The sequence below is a fragment of the Nyctibius grandis genome, chromosome 3 (genome assembly GCF_013368605.1).
Source record: "Nyctibius grandis isolate bNycGra1 chromosome 3, bNycGra1.pri, whole genome shotgun sequence".
NCBI lineage: Eukaryota > Metazoa > Chordata > Aves > Nyctibiiformes > Nyctibiidae > Nyctibius > Nyctibius grandis.
The window spans coordinates 33736423-33750236 of NC_090660.1; the positions used below are offsets into that span (position 1 = coordinate 33736423).

At 37.8% G+C, this 13814-nt stretch overlaps 1 protein-coding gene across 6 annotated transcripts in view; it reads right to left on the reverse strand.

The window, feature by feature from the left end:
- The window catches only part of COBL (cordon-bleu WH2 repeat protein), a 166593-nt gene that overhangs the window by 91397 nt on the left and 61382 nt on the right, over nt 1-13814 (reverse strand). For 4 of the 6 annotated variants that reach the window (XM_068397272.1, XM_068397271.1, XM_068397273.1 and 1 more), the window contains 2 exons: nt 12966-13060; nt 9486-9569 (listed from right to left, as the gene is read on the reverse strand). In XM_068397272.1, the coding sequence (XP_068253373.1) occupies nt 9486-9569; nt 12966-13060 (179 nt within the window). Of the gene's footprint in view, nt 1-9485; nt 9570-9649; nt 9708-12965; nt 13061-13814 lie in introns of those variants that run through there. The other 2 variants (XM_068397275.1, XM_068397274.1) reach the window with 2 other exon arrangements.

A 13814-nucleotide genomic window follows, 5' to 3' on the forward strand; every position in this document is an offset into this window, starting at 1 on the left:
GGGATGGAAAGAAGAAAATGTTGTAATCAGAGCAGGGGAGTGTGGGGGAACCAAACACTAACAATCATAAATCTACTGTTAATCTCTCCATCTCACTATGTCAGTATACTTCAGAGACTGCCTACACACCTCACGTCCTAGACATCGGTCGCACCTGGCTCTCTTACCAGGTCACCAAGGTACTGAACCAGCAAAGCACTAAACCAGGTGCTTGTAATGACATTGAAAAAGTCAGTGGGTCCAACTCCTACACCTACAGCTACTCACCTATTTAAAAACTCTGCAGGCCTATGTCTTGATATTTGCCTTGATCGGCTTTCTCTTCTGGCCTTCCAAGTTGCCCATTTATAAAACCAGAAACACTTTCCTTTGTTTCCCTGAGTATTTTGACACCTGATTAAAAGTGTAAATTATATAGAAAAAAATAGTTCAAGAAAATCGATCTGACTGAAGGTATTACTGCTTCATGCTGCTGTAAAAGTCTTTAAAAAGACTGACCGCTATTTGTCACACTCTTTCCCCTCTTCAGCTTCTGTCTCAAAATGCTGCTGAGAATTCAAATGAAATATTAAATACTAGAGAGTAAGAGACAAAGCAATGTCTGAAATTATTCGTAATGATTTCTACTAAGCTCAAAGGGGACGATCAGTATTGGAGCTGCACGTAAAAGACCAATAAAACCTAATTTACCAGTTGTTTATTAAAAAAGAAGAAAGAATGTGAAACAGCTACACAGACTACAGGCATTAGAAGGTCTCTTTTTGTAGTGATGAACAACTGAGCAGCACACACAGTACTTAGTGCTAGAAGGTCTTTGCTTCATACACGCAACTCTTCTTTGAGTTAAAGGGAGACGTGTAAGGCCCACTAAGCCTCATGTAGGTTTGACTTTCCATGAGAGAACTAAACCATAAAGTTCACTTAGGAAAACTTCCCCATCAAAGTAAAACACATTGTGTCCTGTCAGCAAATGTTGTTTTGCAAATCCTCCCTCACTTGCCATAAGATGTTATTGAGACATATGGTTTCACATGCTACCAAGCAGCTCAGTTTTGCCAACGAACAATAATGCACAGAACAAATACATGTGGAAATCATGAGATCATCTAATTAAAAGAAATGTTATTGTTTGCCACTACTTTTAATGAAATCGAGTCTTCACTGTCCACAGAAGAGGCTGGAAAAGAACCAAATCCTATTAGCGCTCATGCCTCAGAAATTGTTTGCAAAAGAAAAGAAATTATGCCTTAACCAGTGTTGAAAATCTTCACTGTATCTAAAATCTACATATGCTAATAGGTTATTTTAGACTAATATAATAAATCTATGGTTACATGTGATTCAGATTATGCCACTACAAAAACAAGTGTTACCGTCTGAAAAAAAAATTCTATTGTATATTAGAAATATGGAGTCGATGACATACAATTAGCCATTTCTGATTTCATCTGGTAAAGGGCATTGGCATAAATACACACTAATCCTTTCATTACAGTAGTTACATTTGGAAAGCTTCACAAGAAATATTTTGGATATCCATCATAAAATCAAACAGAAATGTGCTTTGCAGTGGAATTAATAATTCCCTGACTCATTCCCAGACCATCCCAAATTTAAACACAAAAAGCATTTTATGTACATAGAAATATGTGAAAGACTTTTTTAAGGAACTACATCTCTGCTTACCCAACTGTAGAAAAGCCTGATCCTGCGATAAACTTACTTTAAAGGTCGTATTTTCCACACCATCGCATGCTTGCCAGTTACACTAAGAACAATATGCTGAATAAATTATGACCGAATATGAGTTACAAGGCTATTATACACTATTAAGGGGCTCTGGTAATATTAAATACCAAGGAAGCAAAGCCTGAGCGGTTGAGATGTCACTAGAAAAATCTCAAATGGAATTTAAGTTTGTCTTTGGGTTTTTTTTTTAATGTCCTTTTATTAATGCAAATTAAAAGCCATTGGTCTTATTAGCTGCTGCTTTATTCTATTTTTTCCAGTGAGTTAACTTCAGAACTTTTCAGTGAAATCAGTAACAAAAGATGAATCAGACATAAAAGGATTTGGGTGGTTAAGGGTGTGTCACCAGGTCTTAATTAAACATCCAAGGGAGATATCTGAGCCAACTTACTCCAGACCGACTAGGTACATCCACAGTACAGAGAACGATGTCATGCAGCCCAGGTCTAGAAGCTGAATTGCCTCACACTAGCCTAACTTACTGTGTTCTTGTTAGCTTGGGCCTCCCTAACTCACACCACTTTGTGCTTTCCCTTCAATAAGCCTGACACATGCCCTTCTGATGTGCTTACTCCCATTTTGGTGCCTGAATTCTGCTTCAGGGCATGCTGAGCGTGAAAACTCCTGAGAAACTATGCTCCTAACCTCCTGCCTAAACTCCATCAGGATCCGTAACATTGGTAAATCTCTCCATCTTCATCAGCCAAGGGGTTTGATCCAATAGGTGCGCTTAGAGCGCAACTAAGAAACCTGGCTCCACAAAAAACATAACTGCTAGAAGAGGCAGCTATGGTATTTCTCTCCTGTCTTGTCCTCTCCCCTGTCCCAGGTTCAATGATTCAGTAAGGATATGGTAAATCCAGGTTCAAAACCTTCTGCTAGTTGAGAAAAAACAAACTTCTCCCTTTTGTGTAGCAGAATGAGATTATTCTCTGTTCAAGGACATGAACATAAATTTAGCTACAAAGAGACTGAGATTAGGGCACTCATTTGGGAAGGGAGCAACAGCCATTTGGCTCCTCCAGTTCTAGCTTCAGTGACTACTTATTTGCTGGATCTAACATCTGCTTAGCATAAAACATAGAAAAACATCTCTGGCGCTGGCACTGGAACCCAGAGCTGCCACCGCACTTAAGTTATTTCATTACTGGTCTGAATAGTTAAGCTTGCTCTTGTTCTCTCATTTCTGAGTCACTGAATTTTTCGGTATTTTTACAAAAGGACGCTTCCCACATCAAGAATACCTCACAGCTTTGTTCCAGGCATTCTCCAGCCCAGCAAGTATTTCGGTTTTCTTTGCGAAGGAGGACATAATTGTCTCAGTAATCGTCCTGAGAGAGATAGAAGATCGGCTGGTATCTCTAAAGGCAGAGAAGGGAACTGAACTTAGCTCTCTCCCATTTTGGCTAACAGTGGTAAGTGGTAAGCTTTTAGAGGAAAAACTTTAAATATCTAAATCTATCAGCTGACTCGAGGTTTAAATCCTGAGCAGCGGCAGGCAGCAGACACAGAAGATGGGCAGAGTTTAATGTGTAACTCCTGCTGTACAGATTTCAGTGGCTTCAAAAGCTGGGAAATCTGACTCTGGGATGCTTAGATCCAGTGTTCAACAGAAGCCCACACTGCCGGGTACTTAAAGCAGGCACTGCCAGGCATATTGTGCCCAGTTCCTTTTGTAGATACAGCCCTACTCAAGCCCTTTTGATTCGATTCGATCCATTTCTCTGTGCTCATCTCAGAATGTTTCTTGAGAATATTTCCTTCAAAACATCCTGCAAAAACCACTGCAAGAACTGAAGCTTTTGAGATGTCTTTTTAAAAGCAACAACTTGAATACAATGCGTTGTGATGATTTTACTCTGAACCATGCCAATTTTGTGCAAAAATGCAGGTTCTGGGAAACAATGACTATGTGATAATCTTTTTGTTTTTAATAAAACCTTCATGACTGCAAAAAAAAATGTTTAGAAATGTGACCTCTACAAACCTAACACTCAGAAGCCAAATGGAAGGAAGGGAAGTCCACCCTAAATTATTTGTTTTCAAATCTCATGATCTGAAGCCACTTTTGTGTGGTGAGGGCAAGAGCTGACAAGTGATTTTTGAATGCATGAAGTTGGCAATCCTGTGGTAGTGCAAGCTAAGCAGCACAGACAGAACAGGGGTCAGCCAACACGTCTCTTCACCAGATACTGTTTTTAATAGCTTGTAACTTTACCATGCTCTAACCATAGATGCTGAGACTTTCCATTCCAGGTGTCTGCCTCAGGCTATTTTTTTTTATTGAGCCAGAGCAGTTCAGCTGGTTCTGAGATTTTTTTTTTTTTTTTTTACACCAACTCCAAGGACCTTTTCTTTGAAGAGGTCTAGTAACACCACACTTTGGAGCAAGAACTTGAAGTCTGGTGGTAGGCAACCACTGTTTCAAGCTCTTTCCTTCCGCTATAACATACTGTAAGAAAAATCTAAAGATATTATATTACTTAAAAGTATCTATGATTCACATGAACAAAGACAGATAATATCCTGTAAGCGCACACCACAGAAGGAGGTGTGTACAGAGGCATCTCTTCAGCAGCCATAATCTGGCTGAAAGGCAACTCCACAGTCCACCTAATCTACCTCTCTGCTCCAAGACAGAATCAAGTACGTGTAGCTCATCCTCTAGACATTTTTTGAGGTTTTACAGATTAGGTGATGATAAGGACTTCACAGTCTCTTTAATAACCTGTCCCTTGTGAAACTTCCATGCAGTCACATTTTTTTCTCTCTAATATCTAAGTTAAATTTTCATGCTGTATATAAAGCATATAACTTCGTGTCCTGCCCTCAGTAGATAAAGAAAAAGAAAGTTGATCTTTGCTACCTGTTTGAATTCTCTAAATGCCTGTCACAAGCCAGTTGGCTCTGGCAAATCTTTCTTCTTACCAAGGAAAATTAACAATAAAATTATTTTTTTTCCAGAGAGTATCACAGCATATAAAAATAAAACTAACTCTACTGTGATGGTGAACCTTATCCTGAGATATCTGGTATTTAAGAAATCTATTTATTATCTAATCATGTAAACAGTTGCACAAATCAAAACATTTATAACTATACTGTATCTTCCCTAGTGTCGTCCTCTGGTATCTAACTCCTGGCTTCCAGGCACCCTGTAACAGAAGATTGGTTGGGACAGACCAGTCTGCTGTAGTTTGCTCCACACTCAGTTTGTTGAGTTTTACATTCTGCAAATAAAATCATACTAAGAAATTGTTTCAAGGCCAGATCACAATTTATGCCTTTGACAGTGCACATAGATAGCTCTAACTGTATAAAATGCAACAGAACTATCCCAGGATTTGACTCTGTGAGTACAAATAAACACATGTAGCCAACATCATCCTAAGCACTGACAGGAGACCAAGAAGCAAGAACATAAGAACAGGGATTTAAAGTGAGTGTAATTGTCAGACACAAGGAAATATTACAAGTAGATAGCTGTTAACTTCTATTTAGATGACATGGGCAGTATTCTCGTTCCTACTGCCCTGAACAGTACCTGGCCATGTGAGGTGAAATCCTTGACAGTAGACGGTATTAACTAATCACCTGGGACCTGACATGGTTGAAGAGAAATCACATTTCCAATCACTTTTGCATAACTGTACTTGATCTTTTTTCCAACCACTTCTGAACTGGGAAAGCATATCATGAATGGTATAACTCCTGCCATCAATGAGGGCATAAAAGTTAGAGTACATTATGAACAAACAAGGCCCTGAAAAAGTAAATAATAGATTTTTTTTTTAAAGCCTTTCTAGGGAAAATAGCTGTTCCCATCGTTTAAGAAGTGACTGCCAAGGTTACTAATGCACTAGAAGTCCTGATGACGTTTTTTCAAACATTACCACAGTATTTTTCTTCTGGAACATGATCTTGCAATTATACAGGTACTATGAAATAAAAAAAAAACATACACATATCCTAAGTGTATCTTATAACTGTTTGGAATCTAAAATTACATTGGTTTGCCCTGATAGTTTTGTTCACGAACATGTATAATAACAGGCATGACAGATTCATTAAGCAGGGAACTCCTGGACTATCTGCTTCATTTAGGTTCACTGATTCTGTTGTGAGTAACACCTATATTCAGACATACACTGAACACTAGACTTTTTAAAAACGGTCCTGATGAAAATCCTCTAACATTGCTCTGCTGAAGCCCTGTTTGAACTAAAGAAACCTTGTGTGATAAGACTTTGTGCTGAAGTTTCAAATCCTCTGGTAAGTGTCCCTGGCTGTACTTCTAAATATTTTTTCCCAAGCTGATTTATTACATAAACAAGTTCCACATCAGAGATACACATCGTTCAGCACTTGGGATGTGTTTTTTGACTCTTGATTTATGAAAACACGAAGGCCCCCAAAATAAAACGCGCTAATTTTAGCGCTCCCTTCCAGATATCGGGTTTCACCTTGATCAACTGTTTGCGGACAGCGACACCAAGCGGCAGGGATGAGGCAAACTCCCCTTTTTGCCCCAGCAGTTCTAAGCTCCAGCTCTGCCTGCCTGTCTGTGGCCCACAAAAAGCGGGAGCATGGTTAAAACTGTGCCGCAACTTCCAACTGCTTTATTTGTATGTTGTATTTATACACCGGAGTATTTCAATAGCATTTGATCTGTGAAAATTTAATCCGGCTATAAAGCTCATCTGCTTAGCACAAAACTGGAACAGATTAAGGGAAAAGATTTCTCCTTCATTTAAAATACACCATTAGATTTCAGATCCTTTACTGACTGTGGTATAATGAACTGCTGCACTCTGAGCATTATCATGGAGAATTCTTCTCTTATGGTTTTACACTCTCTCTCTAAGGTGTTAACAAATTCTTCTTTTTTCACCTTTATTTTTGCTGATACTGTGAACAAATGTCCTTTCACCTCAAGCATAAGTGTTGACTTTCCCATCTTGACTTTGAAAATCTGCTTCCTCATCAACAATCCAAAGTGTTTTTAGAAGCATTAATAATTCCAATAGTAATTAAATATGGCACTGAGAACAGTTTTTTTGTTAAAAAGCAAATATAACTTGTACTGGAATAAATACTAAGGATCTCTTATTCCTTACATCTTAATTTCTTACATCTTTATTCCATTCCTTCATATGGTCCAGTTTTCAGAAAAAACGCAATCAATACCCAGAATAGGATCATTACTTTTTCTACAATTCAGTGCACATCACCACCACATAATAGTGAGAAAACGATTTAAACTAAGCATACTGAAGATCATGCCCTTACCTCACTAGTACTTCATGAATTGCTCTGTATCCTTACAGGGAAGAAAAATTTTCCTGATCCACCCAGTGTATCTCCTGGCACTATGCTGAAGGCAATGGCAAACTATTTTCCTTTCAGAAATAAACTTGAAACGTTGTCTTTGATTCCCCTACAGCAATGCAAAATACTTTCAAGATGACCCAAAACAGTATCAGAAAGTAGACCTGAGGAATCGCAAAAGAGGAAGCCTCTATTGGTTGACATTTTGCCAAAAGTCCTATCTTAGCTCAATGAAACTTCTATATAATGAGCTCTAAATGTGTATTTCACATATATGGCTATGTAAGATACCACTTATTTTGGATAAGGATACTCAGTTCCACTCAAGTAAATAAGATGCTATCTTTTGAGCAAATGGAATAAAGAATTACTCAGAATGATCGAGTGTCTCAAAGTCTAGCCCATATGGAACTGCTAAGCAGAATTTTAAAAATTAGAAAGTTCTTTCATTGGCGTTTCCACTTGAATTTTATCTTAGGTCAAGATAAGTTATCTATGACAACTATCTATGCCAAGTTTATAGTATTTTAGAATTTTTCACCTAAGATGTCACAATTGTTGACCTTTTTCTTGAAGCCCATCTAGCTTGTTCAAACGCGGACCTTCTGCGCTGCCTAGTGGATCTATTAGACTTATTTTATACATCTTCTGCAAGCTTTAACAGAATAGTACCAAATTAAATGGAACTATGTCAATACATTCATTTAAGTATGTACTTATGTCTTAGCAGGATCAAGTACTCATACAAATACAGGTGTCAAGCCAAAAGTGAAAGATGTAAACACTGAACAATGGCTACATTGTTCTTGAAGATTAATCGCTCTTAAGAGGAAAAGGAAAAAAAAAATTAATCCCTGACATGTTCATGTAACTGAAAAAAAAGAAAACATTTTTTACTTCTTCAAGATCCTTCTGCTCCCTATCGCCTGTGCCTTTAGAAGACAGTTACATTCCCAAGATAGTTTTGAAAACTTTTTTCAGTCAATGCCAAAGGAAAGAAAAAAAAAAAACTTCATTTCTGATTTGCCCTACAAGATTCCCCATAAAAATAAAGAGAGTCCTCTGAGGAAAGCACCACACATCAGTGTAAAAGACAGTTCAGAGTATCTGAATTACCTTCATATCCTCACTTGGAATCCCTCCCCTTCCTCCTAGTACTTGGGTATCAAGATATTGAGATTAATGTATAATTGCAGTGAATACAAACCACAAGATTTTATTTTGGCAGAACTTGTGGTGGTTTTTCTATACTTTTACCTAGTATATTTCAATTACTCACATCACCCTCTACTAGGACTTTATATTAATAGAGCTCTCTTGCTAAAACATTAATCTTTACAGTGTTACCCGAATTTTTAGTGTCATAAGCAGCTTTCCTGTTTCATTACTCTTTCATTATGAAGTCTTCACAGATTTGCAGAGTTAGGTGTTTTTTAACCTCACAGCCAATCACTTCTCCATCTATTTCTCCCTTTTGACTTCTTTTATATTATCCTTTTTATCTGGAATTTCTTCTCTCACCCCTCCATTTCTTTCCCACAATTTCCTGTCACCCTTCTCTGTGGCTAGTGAGCTGTACATTTTGCAGAACAGCACTCCTTTTACAAATACCTGTTTGTGAAGGGGGTTTCAAGCTGAACATCACATTTCAGGCTTCTATCACTTTATCAACAGAGTCCTCTCCAGTTTTGAAAATATGGTGACAAAAAGCCAAGTAATTTAAAAAAGAAAAAAAAAAGACATGCCATTTATTATGATTACTAATCCACCAGAACAGCCTGACGAAAATATTTAGGATTCACACTTCCTAATTTGATACCTAAATCCTCATAATTTAGTAGTCTGTCAGGCACTCAAAAACCTTCCTAAATGTGGTTCACAGGGTTTCAGTACCCCAAAACCTACTGAAGTACCTACTTAATAAAAAAACCTTCCTGTTATTTTCAGTGTTTAAAACAAAAGTGCTCTCCACCCCCACGCTACTTAAGAAACAAATGGAATGCTGCCATGGTGCCGAAGACATGTAAAGCGATAAGAAGTGTGGTTTTATAAGAAAACCCCCCCTCTAAATGTCACTGGATAAGGCAAACATACTCTTGCATCACACAGTACTGTTACTGCCTTACAGTCACAACAAAAAACACTTCTTGCTCTCAGCTGCTTAGAATTTAATTTTGAAAGAAACTTTATTTATAATGAAGCTGGCAAGTTTTATTTGAAGACAGTGCATTGCATTTTAACTTCATCAAGATACACGAACCGTGCACTCACATAACTAAGCCTGCTAATAAGTAAGCTATTTCTACTTCTACTTGGCTAAGCATCAGGAATGGCAGTGGTTTCTGGTTATTCAGACTGCAGGATCTAAAAGAAATGCAACAGCATCTACAAGCCATGTTAGTACTTACATCCAAGCTTCCTTCACTTGTAGATGCAGAACTAAAAACATCGTCCTCACCACAATCTCTGTTCATCTTCAAGTGTTCCTCTGTCTGCAATACAAACAAGTATCCTACACAGCAGTAGCGAAGGAAACAAAACAGCAAAAACATGCCAAGGCAAAGCATCAAACCTCATCACGGAACCAAGACAAACTGTCTCAGTAGTGCTGGACCTAATTGCTGAGAAACTCTGAAGTAGTCTGCAAAATTCCTCTGATGTAGGCAAAGCCTAAGAAATTCATTAGCTGAAAGATTTAAGAACAAGGACATAAAGAAACAGAACAAATCTTGGGCAAGGAGAAAAACAGGTAGTAAGCAACTCCTGTAGCACCAGAGACCAGATTGCAAGTCTCTGCTATACCCAGAGACACAGGGGAACAAGCAGAGAGCTTCTTCCCTGCCACTTGTCAATGATGGGACTGTTTCTGTGCACTAGCATATACCCTACTTAAGCCTAGATCCCATGATTGTCTGCACAGGACCTCTGCTCTACTGGATTGCTTAGCGGTGCCAATTTGATCTGGATTTAGCCTCAGGCACATGACTACATTTCACATCAAAAAGATATGGAGTTGATGCCACCTTTATGTTCTTTATGCCAGCTGCAGGAGAACAGAGGGTAACTGATCCAGCATAAAATTAGAATGGAGAGAAGAAGATGATACCTGACCTGGCATTAAGCCTGCCAGTACAAAGTAACCAAAGAAACACTTTCAATACATTTGTATTAACCATGAGAATAGGACCCTGCTTTCGTTCCATTTTTAATATAGGAGAAAGTTTTTCTCAAAAAGTTAGATCTAGTGTATTGTCATACCACAATTATTGCTTTCAGTGAGCTAGCTGAGAAAGCAAGCATGTGTGTGGGCATGGAAATCTGAGCGCAGGGCCGCAGCACGCAGTGACACCTGATCCAGGACAGTTTGCAACACAGGCTAATACTCTTCTTCCCTTGCAAAAGAAATTGCCTTCCCCTTGTAAATGTCTGCAACTCTGCAGCCCGACTATTGTGCAAGACTTTGGATAATTCTTGCTATCAACTAATTCTAAAATAGAGGCTATGCATGACCACACACACACACACTCACTGCAAATCATAATGCAAACAAAGAAAAAAACAAAAAAACAAAACGAATAAGCAGAACTAACTTAAGTCTTGAGGAGGAGTAAAAATGTACGAATAACCATAAAGAGCAGAGTTTAGGAACTCTGGGCCTTTGATTCCAGTGCCCAAAAATCACAGCACATCCCATCATATAATCCCTTCATAAACCTAAAAAATCCTTTCTTAAAAGAACTTAATTAATTTGCCCTCATTCTGCTAAGGCTGTTCAGCAGTTTCACTGCTGTTTTGGCTAGAAATCTTCCACAATACCAAGCCAGATGTATTATGGCCAGTTAACACCTGCTTGCTCCCGTGTGCTGTGCTATTCTTCAGTTTTCAGTAATTCTTCCGTATATTTTGGTTCAAACTCCTGGAGGTTTGTATTGAAAAGGCAACAATGACTTCCTTGCTGGGCTAAACAAAGTGGTTGGTTTAGTTTCTTTTCCTACAGAGTATTTGCCATTTGAAAGTAGGAGTCCAAGAAAGAAACTACCAGGAAAAGTCAATTAACTTGTCAGAACTAGCAGCAAGAAAGACTTACACTTTTACTTCAGATTTAGAAGCTATTTCTCATACTTGTTTGTACAATTCCTACTTTTTCCCAGGTCAAATGCTATTTGTACCTTGTTAATTGATCCTCAATGTCCTTAGCATTATTAAAATTTGTATTTTAAAAACCCTCTGAGTATCACCTCCTATGTCTCTGGTTAAAAAGCATGAGGAAAAGAATAGAAAAAAAAAAAAAAGAGGAGTTTGCAATCTTGGGACACTCATCCCAAACTCAGGTGTGAGAAACCCACTGCAGTAACCACAGAATTGGGATGTTTCATAGGAACTTTTTCTACGGTTGCAAGCGTAAGTATTTTACCAGCTAAATCTGAGCTGCTTTAGCAATTAGAACTCTAGGAGCACACGCTTCATACCGAAGTTCAGGAAAATGGAATCAGATGACAAACCATAATGCAGAAACTGTGTGCTGTAATATATTTGGTTCTTCCAGAGGAACTACAGCCCCACAGCGTGCTTGAGAGGCTCAAGCTGAGCTCCCTTGCTGACTCGATTCTTACGGGCAGACACAGCATTATTGCTCCAGTTATGCGTTTGTTCCCTTCTAAATGCAAAATATTTTCTTACGGAGGATTAAACACTCTGAAAGTGACTGACTTCCTATCGCATAAAATACAGTTTCCATGTGTCCTTTATAAGACGTTAAAAATAGCTCAGCATCCATGACAGGTCAGATTTTTCAACACAGTAATTCCCAGTGTCCATAAAGGAAGCTATTGCCCACCGAAAACACTCCAAATTTGACCATAATCAAAAGGGCAGAGAACTACAAGATTTTGGAAAGCTTTCACTATTTTAAAAACATGACTGCAAAGACTGGAAGAGTAAGTGAAACACTGGTCCATTAACAAGCATATGTTTCTTAGTACCAGTTAATCAGACACATGTTTTATGATTTCACTGCAAAAGCCTTGGAGGGCTTTTTAAAATAAACAAAAGAAAATTCCCTTTCTACTCTGACATCTTGGGAATATTAAATACTTTATAATCAAAATCAGTTGACGCTGATATTTGTAGCAAAGGATGCAAAAAGTATTAAGTTAAAACACAGTATTTTTAATATATTCTTGAGCTAGAAAGCTTCTTTGTATTTAATTTCTGTGATGAATGACAAATTTTTCATAAAAGCATATCAAGAGAAGAAAATTACTTTATATGAAATTTCTTTTTTAAATTTTCCAACTCAAGATTAAAAACAAAGTTAAAAGGGCTTAACATGCCCCCCAGCAGATACTGATCCTCTAGTTTATTACTGCAAGTTATTTCTTCTACACCTGATTCATTGGTTTTACAGACTTGGAGATGACAATAGCATGACTGCACGGAGCTTCATAAAGACACAAATGCTTTAAAACAGATTAGCACCCATGCACAGAAGAGTTAATAAGACACTTCTACTTGATATCTTAATGTGTTCTGTATTACGTCAGTTCTTTCATAAATGCATTTTGCAATCTGAGCACTACTAGTAAGTGGACATAAGTGGCTCGAAACTACTGCCCTCTGTTAACATCTACCGAACACACAGCATTAAAAAAAAAAAAAAGAAAATTTAAATGGTCAATGTGCCTGACTCCTTCAATAAGCAGCTGAGATCTCCATCAGGCTGCACTGACTAAACACAGTTTATGCATCTTCTAACAGACTACTCCTTGGAAGGAAAAAAAAAGAAAGAAAGAAACAAAAAAAACCCAAGCAAATGCTACAACCCACAGACGTAATACATCTGCAAAGAAAATTCTCTTTAGTGAGGTAGTGCACTGCTGAACACTTACCTTGCTGCTTCTTCTATCAGCTTTAAACAATCCCAGAAGTCTTGTCTTTTCTTTTTCTATTGCATCATTGCTTATTGAAGCCTTTCGACTTGGTTCTGAAACAATTACAATGGAGTATTTTTTACATTTCTGAAATAAAGACCCAAAAGATCAGTATTTTAAAACACCCTGGATTAATGCTGTATTTTTATGAGCTGGAGATATTATGAACTGAATTATCTAAGTAACTGCCAGATCCTGCACTTTCTTTCTCGTCAAACTTTTACTTGTTCTGAGTTTATTCCAAATTCTAATGGAGGCAAATGCAATAATTTAATAAACTTCAGTAAGTTTTCGATCACAATTTAGTAATCCTTATTAAAAGGCAAAACATGAGCAAGTTGCTCGGTCTTCAGAAATGCTTGTTAGATGTCTCACTTCAAACTCATGGAGTACTGAATTACCTAAAAAAAGACTTTTCAAAAAGATGATGGTGAATATCTTTAACAATCCACAGGCCTGACTTAACACAGTGAAGTTAATGGAAGGACTCTCCATGTGGACTTGGATAAAGCTCCATGATGACGAAAGAGACCTTTCCCTTGGAAAAAAGGAAAGCCTAAATCTCCCTTCAATTTCCCCCATACAAGACAAGCTGGATGAGCAACATGATAAGGTCCTGCATTACAGAGAACAACCACTGGTTTGACATTCAATACACAGACTGTAAAGCTCTCGCTTTTTTTAATGGACAGTGCATAATGCTATAAAGATTCCTCCCTGTTTCCAGGCACATCAGAGTATCCCACTAGCACACGGAAAGTTCATTTACAACAGAAAGCAATTTTTCTCTGTACATTATTTGCTTTT